The sequence below is a fragment of the Carcharodon carcharias genome, chromosome 13, assembly GCF_017639515.1.
Source record: "Carcharodon carcharias isolate sCarCar2 chromosome 13, sCarCar2.pri, whole genome shotgun sequence".
Taxonomy (NCBI): Eukaryota; Metazoa; Chordata; class Chondrichthyes; order Lamniformes; family Lamnidae; genus Carcharodon; species Carcharodon carcharias.
In genome coordinates, this window is record NC_054479.1 from 24,262,760 (window position 1) to 24,281,040 (window position 18,281).

The 18,281-nt window shown below is 42.9% G+C and overlaps 1 protein-coding gene across 2 annotated transcripts in view; it reads left to right on the top strand.

Annotated features, from left to right (window-relative positions):
* Nucleotides 1–18,281, top strand: part of ttc28 (tetratricopeptide repeat domain 28) — a 775,554-nt gene that overhangs the window by 458,062 nt on the left and 299,211 nt on the right. For both annotated transcript variants that reach the window (XM_041202994.1, XM_041202995.1), the window contains exon 5: nucleotides 1,357–1,487. In XM_041202994.1, the coding sequence (XP_041058928.1) occupies nucleotides 1,357–1,487 (131 nt within the window). The remainder of the gene's footprint in view (nucleotides 1–1,356; nucleotides 1,488–18,281) is intronic.

Below are 18,281 nucleotides of genomic sequence, written 5' to 3' on the forward strand. Positions count from 1 at the left end.
TTGAATGTCTGCGTAGAGAATAGTGCAAAGCATATTAGTGAAGTGTGATTTTTGTTGTGCTAAAAGAAAAAGGGGAATGTTCTGTTTTGTGGTTTAAAATATAAGTTATCTACAAAGATAGTGTTTAGTGATGAGTGCTTTTAGTCTTTTACAGTAAAAGTCTTAAAATTTGAAACCCTGTTGTGTCATCCTTTCAGCTACTAACTGTAAGTTCGATTTTTGTTTTTAAAAGTAATTGCTCTCCACAGTGATTGTAGCAATTGTTAATAGGTTGGGAGGCAGGGAAAAGGGCCATTCTAATTGGCAGGACAACTGGTGTTCCCCAAGGGTCTGTACAGGGGCCTCAATTTTTCACCATATAAGTCAGTGACTTGAATAAAGGAATATAGTTTTGTATCCAAGTTTGTAGATGACAGTAAATTACAAGGCATAGTAAGTTGTGTAGATGGGAGTACAAAGTAACGAAGGGGCATAGACAGACTAAATTGAATGGACTAAACTATGGCAGATGAAGTTCAGTGCAGGGTGTGTGGCTTTCCATTTTGAATCCAAGAAAGACTAATAGAAATAACTGGAAGAGACTAAAAGTATAGCAAAGGGATTTGAATGCCATGTACACACATCACTAAAAGGTAGTTCATTGATGCAAAAAGTAATTAAAAAGGCATGTTGGCCTTTATCTCAAGGGAGATAGAATATAAGAAAAGGAAGAGATGCTTTGCTTGTGCAGCGCTTTGGTCAAATTCCATCAGGAATATTGTATTCACTTTTGGTTATCACACCTGAGGAAGAATATGTTTGCTTTGCAAGAGGTGCAGCGTAGAATGACACTGAGGCTTATGGGTTCAATTATTATCGGTTGCATAAAATTGGTTTTTACTCCCTTTAGATTAGAAGGTTCAGGAATGATTTAAATTGAGAGTATTTAAGATGATGATGGGATTTATATAGAAAGCCAAACGTTCCTCCTTCCTATAGCTATGCAATGGCCCATGGTAGAATGTGCGTGTTAGTAGTTAGTACAAGAATTGGTTCAACTCACTTGTGGCTCTATGGTCAAATAGCCTGTCAACACTTGTTGTCTAAACTCATTCATTAAATCAGTCACTTTGGCAGTATAATAAGCACTTAGGGGAACTGTGTCCGAAAGGATATTACACTTTCAGGAGAAATGGATCGACAACTAGGGGGAAAGCATTTTTCAGGTATTCATTTTTTACATTATTTCCTTACAATTTAGCTTAAGCTAGCAGTTTGAGAAATCAAAGTTGATCAAGGTGATTCAGGTTCTTAAAATTCTCGATGGTTTTTAAACAAAAATGTTAAGTTTTTTCTTTCCTGCTTCCCTTTACTCAGGTGACCATACGGGCGAGTGTCGAGCCCATGGTAACTTGGGATCGGCATTCTTCTCCAGCGGCAACTACCGAGAGGCCCTAAACAACCACCGTCTCCAGCTAGTGCTGGCCATGAAGCTAAAAGATCGTGAGGTGGGTAATTCATTTAATTAATTTCATGAAAACGTGCATTGATTCAGGTGAGTGGATATCAATAGGGCATGAAGTCAACAGGCGATGTATCTGAACCTCAGAAGGTATCTGTTTTGACTGTATGGGCTGGACTTCTGTTGTGCAGTGGAGGTGCAAGTCAAGTCATGAAGTGCTGACCCTAGCTTTTTTTTTTGCTGGAAGAACAATTGTCCCATACCATCCTGACCCCAGGCATTTTTGTGTGACCTTTTGCCTTGAGTGCAAAACACATACATGCCTCTTTCGAGGTTGGGTTCCCCATTGTGAGGATCACAGGAAACTTGTATTTCCGCCCGTACACTATTTTTCTGTGTTGCTGTGATTGCGACCACTGGAGAATGCTTTCTGAGGAGTTGGGAACATTCTGAAAGGTAACTGTAAAATTATTTGATACCTTCAAGTGTTACTATTAGATGCTATATTGTAATGTAAATATTCATACAGTGATTTTTTTTAGTGCGGTGCTGTGATTCACCATAGGGGTCTGTGCTGCAAAGGTAAGTTGACCCTTGCATTGACCAGTGTTGTGTAATTGTTGTCATACTTTACAGTACCTTCCCAATTGTCAAACGTGCTAAAATGCATCACAGAATGTTTAAAAAATGTCCTGTTAACCTCTGCTTTCATGTTTGGTGCTGCAATTTAAATTGACTGACAGCCCTGGCTGATTTTTTTTAAAAAAACCCTGCTTTTGAAAGTTGAAAAATATCTCTGCACATGCTCCCTTCCATTTATTGACAGGCACTCAGCTTTGAAATGGAAATGGGACACCATTCTGTTCTGTCACTTTCAGACAATGTAGCTGGAAACTTTGTTATGATAGCTGTATCCGTTATGAATGCTTGGCTGGGTTTCAAATGCTTAAAAGTCTTCAGCTCAGCAAGTGACCTATTGATCTAAGAATGGTAGAAACTTTTAATAGGGTGTAATAATAAAATATTCCTTTGATGTGGTTTCTTGTTTGTTTGTAATCTTAATCGGCACTTAAAGAATTACATTTTTTTTGCACTGGGGTGTTTTTTTTTTCTTTCCAGTATCAAATGTAGTGTGTTTGAATCCAGGGCTTTATTATCTTGTTAGATGTTTATATTTTCCCAGTGATTTGAAAATAATTCCCATTGTTATCGCGTGGCTCTTGAGGACAGTACATAATGCATACTGGGTGAATGATTAATGAGGATACATTGAGGGCACCGAGGTGGCATGGCTGATCTGAGGGGGCACGTGGGGTGGGTGGGATGGGTGAGCAGGATGAATGTTGAGGTTCAGGGAGCCTTTAAATGATGTTGGGAACTGGACTGCTATGTTGGAGAGTTGAGGCTGACCTTCTAACCGGCCTGCCTCTGGACTCTCATTCCTCAGGCACTCTATCATGGCTCGCAAAATGCACTGTGGATCTGACCCCTGTGTGAAAATACAAAAGTCCCGGACAGAGTCACAGATGGTTCATTTGTGCATTTTGGAAGTACACTGGTCGGGTTCTCACGAAAATCCAAGCCTATTGGCTGAATTTTCTGGCTGAGGTGCAGGTGGCGGAGCCCGCATGTCAGAACTTAAAATGACCTCAACGTGCGGTGTCACGATGTTTATGTCGGCGGGCGCACCTGCCCTTAGTTAAAGGCCTTGTTAAGGCCATTAAGTCACCAATTGACGACGATTTTGAGGAGCCTGTGCGAACTTCGGCTCGGCGCACAGGCCCAACAGGCAGGTGGGTAACTGATTTTTTTAACAAACCTCATCCACTGGCAGAATAAGGTTTGATTTCAAAATTTAAAAAATTTCATAAAAGTTTTTGTGTACTTTACTAACATGGCCCCATCTCATGTGGCATTTTCACATGAGGGGGACATGTTAATGATTTTTTTATTGTTCTATTTTTAATCTTTCACAGCCTTTCAGTGATCTCCCTGAGGCACCACATAGCCTCAGGGAGATGTGCGCTCTTTCGTGCACATGCGCAAAAGAGTGCACTCTCGCAGTTGGGGAATCTCCCCCTGCTCGCACAGGAAGCACATAGCGCTTCCCGTCTGGCATCATGCTGGGCAGGCCTTAATTGGCCTATCCACATAAAATGGCGGCAGGGCCCATTTCGGGGGCGGCAATCGGCTGTCTGCCCGCCGCCAAATCAGTCGGGCCCGCCTGCCTTTCAAGGGCAAAATTCAACCCCATGTCTTCACCATTGGTTCTCCTCCAACTGTGCCATTAGATTAGAGAAAAGAAACTTTGGTTTATAGATGCAAAATACATCATCCTCTAGCAAGATATGATCAGTAAATGCTAAAGAGCTTCTTCTCCATGGTGGTGTAAAATGTTTCTTCGCCAACTTTAGGAGGGTTTCTAATGTCTGAGATATCTTGCCCTCTGTATTGAATGTGGAGTTTGGTAATTTACTGATAATAGCAAAGTCACAAGCACAAAACTGTGTTCCGTAGCATCCATTGTTTGGCCACTACGAGTGCTGTTCAAGGACCAAGATGCCATCCAATGCATGGGTGCACACCTCAGTCTTGAATTAAACTGAACACCATCTTTGTGAGGGCTCTAGTGATGCACGATGAACATCTATTGGAAGTATGCAGAGCCAATTGATCATGACATCAATTTGCATGCAACACTGATTTTGCACCAGCGGTTTCACTTTGGAGTTCACCACTCTAGCCAATGCACTCTCTTAATCTCAAAAAGTTGAACATGTATTAAACAACAGGAAGAATCTGTTCCTACCAATGGTGTTTAAAGGGATCATCAACTGCTTACACCTTAGTTCCTGGATTCTGACTGTTGCTGATTCTGCAAGTTATTGGTGCTTTCCATAGATTTTTTTCAAATTGCAAAGGTTTACAGGGACTGATCAAGTGCTGAAGGATGTTTTGCTGACCTTAAGGCTTCTACACAAACTGCTTAGTCCCAAACATGCGTGTACTCATGGGCATTCTCATTAGAATAGCATGGCTGAGAGAATGAGCAGAGACCCTGCAGAACAGGACAATCTGCAAGAAGAGGAGGGCAGTAAGGGCTGTTCAGGAAGCAATGCCTAAACTTGGGAGGAACAATGTGTGAGCCACCTACAATTCAAAAAGGACATCTTCCCTGAAATCTGCCACTTGCTACAGTCAGAAATATGACCTCAGAGCAGTGCAAGGACGGCATTGCCAGTGACGCTGAAGATGATCGCGGCAATGAACTTTTATTTGCTTGCCTCTGTCCAGACTGGAGCTGGAGATATTTGTGACATCTTGTAGTTTCACATCACTGTTTAATTGTCTAGTTCATGGTTCATGTTAACATTTTAGAGGTAATTTTTAGTTTGGGAAGATTAAGATTTGGGGAGATGATGACACAGTAGTAATGCCACTGGAGTTGCAACCTAGATGCCCAGGCTAATGCTCTGGGGACATGGGTTCAAATCCCACCAAGGCAGCTGGTGGAATTTAAATTCAATTAATAAAATCTGGAATTGAAAGCTAGTCTCAGTAATGATGACTTTGAAGCTATCATTGATTGTTGTAAAAACCCATCAGGTTCATTAATATCCTTTAGGGAACGAAATCGACCATCCTTACCTGGTCTGGCCTACGTGATTCAAGACACACAGCAATGTGGCTGACTCTTAACTGACCTCTGAAATGGCCTAGCAAGTCTTTCAGTTCTAGGGCAATTAGGGGTGGGCAACAAATGCAGGCCTTACCAGTGACACCCACATACCATGGAAGAATAAAAAAAAGAAAGTTGTATGGCAAAGGTAGTTAAAAGGCTAGACTTTAGAAATTGCTAGAACATTTATATTAGTGGCAGTTTAAAGGGTGACCTGTATTTATTTGGTAAGGCCAGAGAAGAAGAGAATGTCATCAAATGGCAGGTGGGCTCATTTAGCTGGAAAACTGAAGAGAGATGAATTATTCATGAGGACCTCAGGTTGGAGGTGTAAGCCCTGAGTTTGGCAGGCAGAGAGCTGAATAACAGCTGTAGACCAGAAGCAAAAGGGCTACCAGAAATCAAGGGTATTTCTGAGATGAAGGTACTAAGCCAGAGTGTAGTGAAGCCCACGCTTGAGCTGGAGAGTCTACAAACATGAGCTGGAGGCTAGTGAAAGCATTCTTAAAAAGCAAAAGCATTCTTAAAAAGCTCCTACCTCGGAGGATAACAGGATCACTGAGGAGAATAAAAGTGAATTCCTGAAAGCTTTTGGTTTTGTCCCAGGAATTGAAAGAACCCTCAAGAGCCTGATAAATAGCCAAGGACTTAAGTCAAAGTGGAAAGGGAAATGTTCAGTTGAGGAGTTCAGTTTTAAAATGATTGTGTTTATTGTTTTTTTCAGCTAAAGTATAATTGATAACCTACGATAGTGTTTAGTTAGTAGTGTATGCTTTGTTTGACTCTTGTATGGTAAATAATTTGCTTAAATCATGGCATCTTGTCGCTTTATTCTTTCAGTAAATAATGGGGATTTGAAATTTCTCTTCAAACATTAATAGTCTATATAGGGATTGTAACAGTTCCCTAAAGGACATCAATGAAGCTCCCTGTTCAAAGAGAGCTAACTACATTTCTTTCTCTCTTGCCAGGGAGCAGCAGTGGAGCGAGCACTTGGTTTTGCTAGGGTTGCAGGCTTCTCTATGCTGCAGCGTGACATTGACTGCACCCACATCGCATTGCAGGGACCCTATGTCAACTTTGTTATATAGGGAATTGAAAGGGATTCCACTCCCTCAATGCCCAACTGATGTGCTAGCAAATCAAACAATCATGCCTGACATCCTGGCAGCAGTCATGATGTTTTCATTCTGTGGCAGTTCGCTGTGGCCATTGCATTTGAGCCAGCCAAACAAAACTGACTGCATGACCTGTGACTCCAGTACGCAACCTACTCACACGTAGGCATCACACATACAATGAAGGCCATGCTGCCAAACCAAATGTGTTCATCAGTGTGCTGAAGCAATGCTTCCACTGCCTGGAGCACTCGGGAGGAACCCAGTGTTTAAAACATTTGAGCAATATGTGTCCGTAGGTTTCTCCCAGAGAACAAAATTGGCTTAATATATCAATATATAGATTAAAGAAGAAGATAGATCATATAATTATGTACCACCCTTTATGTCCTCAGCGTCAAGAAGATATAATGTTTGTAATGTTATTGGAAATTATTTTAAAATAGAGTTCTAGTGGTGTCTGTGTCTATGTGTGTGTGTCTTAATTGGATTAAAGCCAGCTGTTCTAGAGAGTATTAAAGATTCCTCTGACAGGAGAAACAACTGGTTGCCCGATTTTGAGGTTGTAATGATGACAAAACTATCACCATTCACTGTCATTACTCTGAGAAACTGAGAGAAACTTCTGGTATCTGCACAACCAGAGTTAAATATGTAAATCCAAAAGTTGCTGCTAGTGATTTCCCCACTCTTCCACCAGGTATGCAGTTCAAGTCCTTGCAGATTCAAATCAATTGATGCAAACCTTCATTTGTTACACCATTATATTCACTGTAAAACAATTGAAAAAGTTCTTGAATGAGATGTAACTGGGTTTTTAATGGCATACTAAGTCATGATTACTCATGAATAACCTCTCTGGCCCGGAAAAAACTGATTTTATAGTGTGGAATGTCAAACCACATTCCACACTATGAAATGACCTGCAGGGGTTCAAAAAGTCATCTTATCACCACCTTCTCAAGAGCAATTAGGGATGGGAAACAAAGGCTGGCCTTGTCAGTGATGTTCACATCTCAGAAACAAATGAAACATTTCTGTAATTACTGTTATTGCATTTATTATGTTTCATTTACCTGTTTGCTGTTCAACACATAATGAATAATTTGTAGCAAAAGGCGCGTTCTTGATGGTATTTATTCCTCCATCATATATTGATGAAGTCACATGATGGCATGTGATATACGCAAGAAACTGAAATGTCATAAGATATTGTTAAATAAATAAAACATTGCAGGTTGTAATGAGCATGAATTTGGGCGTGGATGATTTGAAGTGTTGAATCTGATGAAAATAACTGGTGTAACAACTTGTTAACATTTTTTTGGATTTTAAAATACCACAGCAATAAACGAGAACATCAGACTTCCCTGGAAAAAGACAGATCTCACCTGAATATCCTAATTAACACAATTAGCTGTAACAGGGGCACATTTTTTGATGTAGCAACTCAAGATTTTCAATTACTTAAGAAGATATGCAAATCTGTGAAATTTGCGAATATGCATGCCACCAGAGGAGTAACAATCTCACACAGCAGGGAACCAATGGACCAGTCAGAGGCAAATGTGGAGGTGTGAGAGTTCTTTTTCTTTAACCGATTTGCATGATTAGAAAGTGATTTCACCCTCTGGTGATGTATAAGGTTGTAATACATTATATTCTGTTACATTTATAATTGTTTCACAGGATTTTCTTCACACTTTATTTTCAGGCTGTCATTATATTTCATTGATTCCAGAAAGCTGATAGCCTGCTCCCAGATTTCTTTCACTGCTAAATTCACTAACCTAAGGAACCTGGGTGGGAGTGACCAATGGCCAATAATTTTCTCATTCCTCCCTCCCTCGCCTTTGACAACTACCTTGTCTTCAGGTTGGAGTTCAGCAAGTTAGACTCCTTTGGATGTGTATTGTCATGCTTATAAATTGCTGTGCTATCATTCAGTAGTATAACACAATGAAATATTAACACACTGTGCCACGACGCTGCACACCACTTGGAAGGATTTACATAGGGAATTCATATGACATTAGCATTCTTATTGCAAGTATAATTCACACCCAGGATGCCTATGTTTGAGTACGACTCTTAAACAGCCAAGCTTCAGGTAGTTGGTTATATCAGCTTGTGTTGGTGGGTACGGATGGCCATTCTGCCTTTCTTAAAAAGCAGTGTTACTGTGGGCAAAATTGTCTAAATGCCCCGACCCAGGAAATGGTGACTTACTTGGTACAATGAGGAAACTGAACAAAGTATATGCAGAGACTTCATGTCTTCAGAAAATAGTTATACGGATTGATACTTCAGAAAATATAAAACTGAAAAACAATTAATTCTTGTGCCAAAATCTTTAGTGTTTTAAGGTGGAGGGTGTATTTTGATCTCCCATGTTAATTGGATTAACTGCAGGAAATGAATTTAGACTTCCTGGTGACATAATCTGTGCACCAAACTTCCTTGAAAATACACTGACCAATGCCAAGCTATTATTGTTGGAATCTGTCCTTAGCTGCTAGCAAAGTTGGTTTATGTTGGACAACACATAAGGATGCAAATTCATATTTTGGGTTGAACCTAATACTCTCCAATGATGAGGTAATACATTTGTAAGGTTGTTCTGAATAGAATTCTCTTTATTTAGAGGAGCATTAAATCTCACAAAGGGAGTATTTGGTTTGATTCACTTGAAACTAATTAAGACACCAGGCTCAGTGGAAATGTTATTGTTAGGAAGCCTGGGTTGTATCTCAGAGCATTAGGAGTGCCAGTAGTCACAGCTGCTGATTTTCAGGTCAGGAACTGATATTATAGCTGGTGATGGTTACTCAAGAAATGTGAGATTTTAGGAAGGTCTGTGTCAAATACACTTACAATTAGAATTGATGGTGTGGGCATTGGTGCAGTTATTGAGTTTAACAGTTGCTGTAAATGTATAGGGGCAACTGATCATGCAAAATAGGTCAGGAATGGTATGAGTGCAATGCACTGTTGAATAGCATAACGTCATGCCTCAACTTGGAGTTCAGACAAAAGGCTTTATTTGTGCTTTATTTTTGTATTCTTCTTGAGAAGCTAATGAATTATTGATACTTTCCTCAACCATCCTGCCTTTACCTAGTAAGTTTCATGAATTATATAGATAAAAGCAAAAAAACTATGGATGCTGGAAATCGAAAACAAAAACAAAAATACCTGGAAAAACTCAGCAAATCTGGCAGCGTCTGTGGAGAGGAGCACAGTTAACGTTTCGAGTCCGCATGACTCTTCAGCAGAACCAAGGAAAATTAGAAAAGGGGTGAAATATAAGCTGGTTTGGGGGGGTGGGGGGTTAGGGGGGTGGGGGGGGGCAGTGGTTGAAAGAATCCAAAATCTAATAAGAGTCACATCCATGGATATTGATCAGGCAAGATCTTGAACTATCTATTAGTGTCTAAGAAATGATTGCTGAGGTTCAAATCATATTTATTTAGTTCTTTGTCTGAGTGGAGGTCTTTCCTGTTTCTAAAGAGAGCCCATTATTTGGCTAGCATATCATGGTACTAAATAAAGATTGAGTGTTGCTCTCCTGTAGAACAAAGTAGAACTGGTAACTGGGAAATGTCAGTCTATTATCTAGGAAAATTCGTATATTTGGCCACAAAAACTATGTGTAGTAATTCAAATATTTTTTCCTTGAGGTACAGTAACACTACCTGACCAGTTCCTCAGATGATTTGGACACAATTTGGAAGCATGGTGTTAAATTATATGAAATTGCTGGTTACAGCTAATAATATGGAGGACTGCAATAATGCAGTAGGAGATACTTTAGATTTCTGGGCCATTAGGACCATTTCTGGGGGCGGTGGGACCTGTACAAGGTGGACGGGTGGCACCTGAACCAGAATGGGACTAACATCCTTTCAGAGAGGTTTGCTAGTGCTGTTGGAAAGGGTTTAACCTAACTTGCAAGGGGGATGGGATCCTGAGTGGAGGTTCAGCAGGGGTAGATGCACAGTTAAAATTAGAAGAGAGAGCAAGTGAGTCTGGAAGGCTTAGAAATTATAGGCCAGTTAAGGCACAAGGGAGCTTGGCATGGTTGGATGGTATTTATTTTAATCCAAGGAATCTGACGAATAAGGCAGATGAGCTGAGGGCACAAATTAACACATGGAAGAATGATGCCATTGCTGAGAAGGGGGGGATTGGCAGCTCAATATTCCAGGATATAAGGTCTTCAGACGAGACAGGGAAGGAGGTAAAAGAGGAGGGGGTATTGCAGTATTGATCAAGGAATCAATTACAGCAGTAAGGAGGGATGACATCTTGGAAGGCTTCTCAAATGAAGCCATATGGGTAGAACTTAAAAACAAAAAAGGAGCAATCACATTGCTGGGAGTGTACTATCGGCCCCCAAACAGCCAGAGAGAAATAGAAGAACAGATATGTAGGCAAATTTCAGAAAAGTGTAAAAATAATAGGGTAGTAATAGTGGAGGATTTCAACTTCCCCCAACGTTAACTGTGTTAGTTAAAGTGTGATAGGTTTAGAGGGAGCAGAATTCTTAAAATGCATCCAGGAGAGCTTTTTAAGCCTGTATGTAGAAGGTCCTACAAGAGAGGGGGCGGTCCTGGATTTAATTTTAGGGAATGAAGCCAGGCAAGTAGTAGAAGTATCAGTGGGGGAGCATTTTGCAGATAGTGATCATAACTCTGTTAGATTCAAGATTGTTATGGAAAAGGACAAGAATTGGCCAGAAATAAGAGTTGTAAATTGGGGGAAGGCCGATTTTAATAATGATTTGACCAGAGTGCCTGGGAGCAGCTACTCTTAGGTAAATCTGCGTCAGAGCAGTGGGACTCATTCAAGAAGGAAATAGGGAGAGTACAGGGCCAAAATATTCCAGTAAAGTCAAAGGGTGTGACCAACAAATCCAGGGAATCTTAGATGTTGAGGGATATACAGCATTGGATAAAGGGAAAGAGAGAGGCAGATAGCGAGGGCTCAAAACAGCGGAAGCCCTAGAGGAGTATAGAATGTGTAGGGGGAACTTAAAAAGGAAATTAGGAGAGCAAAAAGGGGGCATGAAAAACATTGGCAGGTAAAATAAAGGAAAATCCAAAGTTATTTTACAAGTACATTAAGAGTAAGAGGATAACTAGGGAAAGAGTAGGGCCCATTAAGGACCATAGTGGTAATTTGTGTGTGGAGCTGGAAGACGTAGGTAGGGTTTTAAATAATATTTTGTGTCGATGTTCACAAGTGAGAGGGACGATGTGGGTATGGAAATCAGGCAGAAGGACTGTGATATAATTAAAGAAATTAGCATAGAAAGGGAGGTGGTTCTAAGTGTTCTGGCAGGCTTAAAAGTAGGTAAATCTCCAGGCCCGGATGAAATGTATCCCAGGCTCTTGAGTGAGGCAAGGGAGGAGATAGCAGGGGTGCTGGCAATAATTTTCAATACCTCTCTGACTACAGGAGAGGTGCCAGAAGACTGGAGGACAGCCAATGTGGTACCATTATTCAAGAAGGGAGGAAGGGATAAACCAGGGAACTACAGGCCAGTCAGTCTAACCTCAGTGGTGGGGAAACTATTGGAAGCAATTCTGATGGACAGAATTAATCTATACTTGGAGAGGCAGGGATTAATCAAGGACACTCAGCATGGTTTTGTTAAGGGGAAGTCATGTCGGACCAATTTGATTGAATTTTTTGAAGAGGTGACCAGGTGTGCAGATGAGGGCAATGCATTTGACATAGTCTACTTGGACTTCAACAAGGGTTTTGATAAGGTCCTGCATGGGAGACTGATAACGAAGATAAGAGCCCATGGGATCCAAGGCAATTTGGCAAATTGGATCCAGAATTGAGTGAATGGCAGGAAGCAGAGGGTGATGGTCGAGGGGTGTTTTTGTGACCAGATGCCTGTGTCCAGTGGGGTGCCACAGGGATTGGTGTTGGGTCCCTTGCTGTTTGTAGTATATATAAACGATTTAGACTTGAATGTAGGAGGGTTGATCAGTAAGTTCGCGGCTGACACGAAAATTGGTGGGGTAGTAAATAGTGAGGAGGATAACCTTAGATTACAGGAGGATACAGACGGGTTGGTCAGATGGGCTGATCAGTGGCAAATGGAATTTAATCCGGATAAGTGTGAGGTGATGCACTTGGGCAGGACAAACAAGGCACAGGAAATCACGATGAATGTCAGACCCTGGGATGTACCAAGGATCAGAGGGACCTTGGTGTGCATGTCCACCAATCCCTTAAGGCAGTGGGACAGGTAGATAAGATGGTTAAAAAAGCATGTAGGATACTTGCCTTTATTAGCCGATGCATAGAATATGAGAGCAGGGAGGTTATGCTGGAACTGTATAAAACGCTGGTTAGGCCACAGCTAGAGTATTGCGTGCGGTTCTGGAATCCACATTATAGGAAGGATGTGATTGCACTAGAGAGAGTGCAGAGGAATTTTACCAGGATGTTGCCTGGGCTGGAGAGTTTTAGTTATGAGGAAAGATTGGATGGACTGGGGTTATTTTCCCTGGAGTGGAGGAGATTGAAGGGGGACGTGATTGAGGTGTATAAAATTATGAGGGGCATAGATAGGATAAGCAGGAAGGAACTTTTCCCCTTGGTGGAGGGATCAATAACCAGGGGCCATAGATTTAAGGTAAGGGGCAGGATGTTTAGAGGGGATGTGAGGAAGAATTTTTTCACCCAGAGGGTGATGGGAATCTGGAACTCACTGCCTGAAAGGGTGGTAGAGGCAGATACCCTCATAACATTTAAGAAATACTTGGATGTGTACTTGCGATGCCATGGCATACAAGGCTATAGGCCTAGTGCTGGAAAATGGGATTAGACTAGTTGGGTACTTGTTTGACAAGCGCAGACTCGTTGTGCAGAAGGGCCTTTTTCTGTGCTGTCGACCTCTATGACTCTATGAGATAAACAGGCTTGCAGATAAGGCAAGCAGATGGCATATGAATTTCAGTATCGTGACATGTGAGGTGGTTCATTTTGGTAGGAGGAATAAAGAAGCCAGAAAAGTCAGAAACTAAATGGGATAGTAGATCATGAAACGTAGCCAATCAAGTTGATTTTTAAAACTAGAAAGACTTGCATTTATATGGCGTCTTTCGTGACTGCAAGATATTACAAAGCGTTTTACAGCCAATGAAGTATGTTTTAGTCAATTAAGTTCTTTTGAAGTCTAGGGCAGGATTTAACACTCCCCTGCCAATGGGTTTGAAGGTGGTGTGGGTGGGGGGGTGGGGGGGGGGCACATTAAATCCAGAGGGCACTTTGCCTGCTGTCTACCTGCCTGCTTCTGCCTACACCAGAGGTGGGGGTGTCTTTGGACAGCCTGCCTACCAGTGGCCCAATTGAGGTCCTTAAGTGGGAAATTAATGCTCTCTTAAGGGCCTCACCCTCACTCTGCCAGTGATGGTGGGGGAGGTCCATGCCAAGCTGCCAGTCAGATTTCCCTTTGAGGGCTGGTATGGGGGGGGGTGGAAAGAATCCCTCCTTATCTGCCCCCCCCCCCCCCCCCCCCCCCCCCCCCCCCCCCCCCGGGCCCCCCTTTGCCCATTGGAGGGCCCCCCAAGGTGTAACCCTGCCTCCTCTACCTCCTAAAAGTTGTCTTCTTTCCCCACCATGGGAGCTTGGCTGCCACAGCAGCAGTCAGCCTTGGGGAAGATGTGGAGAGGCACATTGTGAGTGAGACCGGTGTACTAAATCATTACCTATTGGTTTTACTGCTCTGCTGTCCTGTTTCCCCCAAGCAGAAGGCCTCTCTCAGTAGTTTTTGAAGACTATTTGGCTGTGGAAGCATCATACCCAAGTCCTGATGTCACACTTTCAGTTTGGAGTGAGAGGATAGTGATCAGTAGAGGAAAGTCTGGTTGATTTTACCCCAATCCTATCCTTGCCCAGGAATATCAATATCTAATTTTAATTTCCCTCATGCTGCCTCAGCTCTGGTGGCTAATTCAACCCAGGTGTTTTTGTGACCGCGTAAAAGGTGTTCCCTCAAAGTGACCTGTGACTAAGAATTTGTGTATGTTTATATGTAGTCCCCCCTTTAACTTGCGAGCAATTGAATTTAAAAATAACCAGCAGCAAAGCTTTAGTCTTAAACAGAATACAGGTTAGTTTATTACAAAACATTGCTGTAAGTAAAAGTAATAAAGTTACTAACTAAATACATACAAAGATTAAATGCAGATAAGGATAAAAGATGCTTATAAAGATGAAATTCAGTTCAGTCCTTTTAAGGTATTGTTCTGGGCCTGTAGCTTGCAATTGAAGTGTTGGTTGTCTGGAGTGAAAATTTGAAGTTGTAGAGTTGTGTCCAGCAGCTGTGTTGGCATCTATGGTTGAATATTTAGAGGTTGCCTTTGAAAATGAACTCAGCAGGTCAGCAGGTTTTTTGGAGAGAGAGAAGGTTTCTTGATCCTCACTAGTTCAGTGGTTACGATACTACAGATTGCTTGGACTTTTTCGACAGAACATCAAATGATTTCTGAATACCTTTCTCCTTGCCTTCCCTTGGCTGGGAAACCTCTTGGATGATGTCTCTCTGAGTTCTTCTTGGAGTTCTGCACAAAATGGCTGTCCTCAGCTAGACTTTATACAGTTCAAAACTCAAAATGGCTGCTATCCCAAAGTGTTGACTCTTGCTTCCACGTTAAATATTGGATTAGAGCAGGTGTGAGGTACAATGCCATCCATTGTCTTTTTAGCCAACGTAATTAATCTTTTAAATGCCTTAGCCGTTATCTTGAATGGCTCCCATTCCTCCAGGTTTAATGAGATAGGGAAGAGCTATTTACACTTTCAGGGAAGACAGTGGTCCAGAATTTTTCCACCGGTGATTTGGGGGCGGGGCCCGCTCGCCGACGTGAAAATGACGCGGGATGATGTCAGGGGGAACCCCCAACGTCATCCCGCCCCATTTAAATATTCAGGAAGGCGGGGGCACAGACAAATCAGCTGCGCATCCACCGACCTGTCAGTGGCCAACTGAGGCCATTGACAGGATAATTAAGCCAATCCTGCCCGTCCAACCTTAAGGCTGCCAAGCAGGCCAGGAGCCCCAGCGGGCTTCTGAATAAACATGAAACCTCATCCCCGGCGGGATGAGGTTTCATGTCTGTTTTAAAAAACTTTAATAAACTTTATGTGATATTTATTAACATGTCCCATCTCGTGTGACATTGTCACATGAGGGCGACATGTTAATTATTTTATTTTTCTATTTTTTAAGTTTATAAATCTTTCAGCGCCCTCTCTGAGACAGCACTTAGTCTCAGGGAGCTGTGCGCTCTTTTGCGCGCATGTGTGTGAAAGAGTGCACTTTGACAGTTGGGGAATCCCTCACCCCATCACAGGAAGCGCATAGCGCACACCATCGGGTGGCCTGCTAGGTGGGCCTTAATTGGCCCCCTCACTCAAAATGGCACCGGGGCCTGTTTCAGTGGCGTTTTGAGCCGGTGGGGGCCCGCCCACCCATCAAGGGCAAAATTCTGCCCGTTGTCAATGAGTTTCAGTTTACCCATGTGGAGATACGCATTGAATTTCAAATGTCTTCACATGTCTGGATATATCTACCTGCAATCCACTTGGAATCTTCTTGAAGCTTGACAAACATTGCAGTTGTAAAAGGTCAGGTGACTGGCAGCCATTTTAAGACTGCTTGTGACCATTTAAAGGAAAGATTAGTTTTTTTTACAAAACCTATAATATTGCTGAAAAAGGAGACACTTTGTCGAAGCTTTTCATCCTGCACTCATCAGGACAATTCACAAGAATATAAAGTAAGGGAAAACAACAAATTTATACAGTATGAGAAGAGTGCACTGGTTGGCAAGTGGACTCTGATTGGTAGAGGCATTGTCATGGCGAATGCACCAGTTGATGGTGACTCACAGTTAACTGCCAAACATTTAGTTTGAAATTTAAACCAAGCAGCTTGACTCTGATTAGCATTGCCCTGAGGAATGAGCCAGTGAATGGCTGTCACTTATTTTGTTTAGCTAAAACAGGTGCAATGTGTGTACATGTTCTTTTTGTTTGCAAAGAACAGGGACCTGTGTATTAATATATGTAGCTTCCAGCACATGTAAATGCACCACATTGTGAGCCCAAATGACAATCATAACTTGGGTATCAATATAATCCTTAGCAAGCTGGGGATAATTTAGCAAATGTCCAATTGCGAAGTCACATCTAATGTTGGACATTGTGGCGGGATTTTTCATGCCCGCGGTGTTGGGTGTGTTCTGTGGCGTGAGTGGACAATATGGCACAACAGGTTTCACAACAGCGTGAAACCAGTTTGCGATTATCCGCTCAGCCCGTCAATGGCAGGCTGCTTTCTCCACCATCGGGCATCAGAACCTCATTGTAATACATCAGCATATCATTATTAGGCCTGCCGGTCGGAATTGTTCCCTCACCTCCCTCCTTGCTGGATCGTCCGCCGATGTGCTTCAAAACAGCACTTAAGCGATGTGCACCTGGCGAGTTGCACTTCGCTCGGGACATCAAGCTTTGATAACCTACCTTGCTTCGGCAGCATTCACAGTCCTCAGCGCCAGGCTTCACAGACAGCACCATGTCACTTTTAGGGCGGGGGGGGGGTTCACAGCAGGTCCCTACCTACCAGGTTAGCCATATGTGGGTGGCTTTTCAATGGCTGCAGGGCTGGACTTGCTTAGGGAAGCAGGAGAAGTGGCCTCAGGCAAGGGAAAAGGCTGCAGGACAAGGGCTATAGTGGGGAAGGAGGGTATCCCAGGGTGCGTGTGAGGGCACATGTTGATCTGTACAAGTGGTCTCAAGATGGTGAGGGCTGAGGAGGCAGTCTCCAGAGGAGATGAGGCCAGGTGGACATGTGAGGGTATGTCTTGAGAATGGGTGGTGATGTGCCTTGAGCTGGCAGTGAGTGAGATGCCACTGAATGCCTGATGGACTTGAGCGTGTGAGTTTAGAGTGATGAGATGGTTGCCATACTCTGATTGCATGGATGCGATCATTCATCCTCTTTCTGCACTGGATGGCCAACTTCTTACGTGCAGCATTGACACTGATCACCACTACCACTGTTCCCCCAGCCTGGTTGGTCACGCCGCTACCCATCCTGCGGCCAGAGCGGGGGTTAGAGGACATCACGGCGGGCCTCCACAGTGTCCAAAAGGTGTTCCAGGGACACGTCAGTAAACCTGGGGCCTTTCATGGGCATCTTCCCTGTTGTAGTCATGGACAGGAAGCACTCAGATGTGTTTGCGTGGCTGGACTTTAAATATGGCGCCCAGCTTGATGGAGCGGTGAGGTGATGGTGTGGCGGGCGAACGAGAGCCGGCCTGCCATCGAAACGGCATGTTTCCCGGGAACACATAACTAATGTGGTGGGTTGGGACAATATGGTGTGAAAACTTGCCATTGCAGCCGGCGGGTAAAACGTTGTTTTATCTGCTCGCTACCACACATAGTGCAAATCTGGGACTATGCTGCCCTGTGTTTTGAGTCTTACAAGCACAGGCTGTTTGGGTATGGTCTGTACCTTGCCCATTGTGAACAACAGAAGGGACATGCTGTTTGATACAATCCGCCAGTCTTTGGGATGTACGACATACACACCTAGCATTACACAGGCACCGAAATGCAAATACCACATTACTCATTTGTGTGATAGGGTGAACGTCTTTTTGGTTTGACGGCAGCATCCTGTTAGTGGCGAAACCACTTGTGTTGCTGCTGCATAGTAGCAGCGTGAAACGGCCAGCTTCACCTGTTGCTCAAATTTTTGAGCTACCTTGCCTTTCCAGGGTAATCTGAGGTAGACTGGGAACGTTTCAAGATTGAAATTATGACCTACAGCGCAAAATGACCTGATCAGGGTAGCCATTATCCTGCAGGATGCCTTTGATGCGCCCTATTTCAGCATCAAGCTTGCATAGTGAGCAAATGGCTTGCACCCCATATATGAGGTTGCTGATAAGACCAATTTTATAGTGCGAGGAGGTGTAAGCATCTCATCACGTATATTGACCAGTGA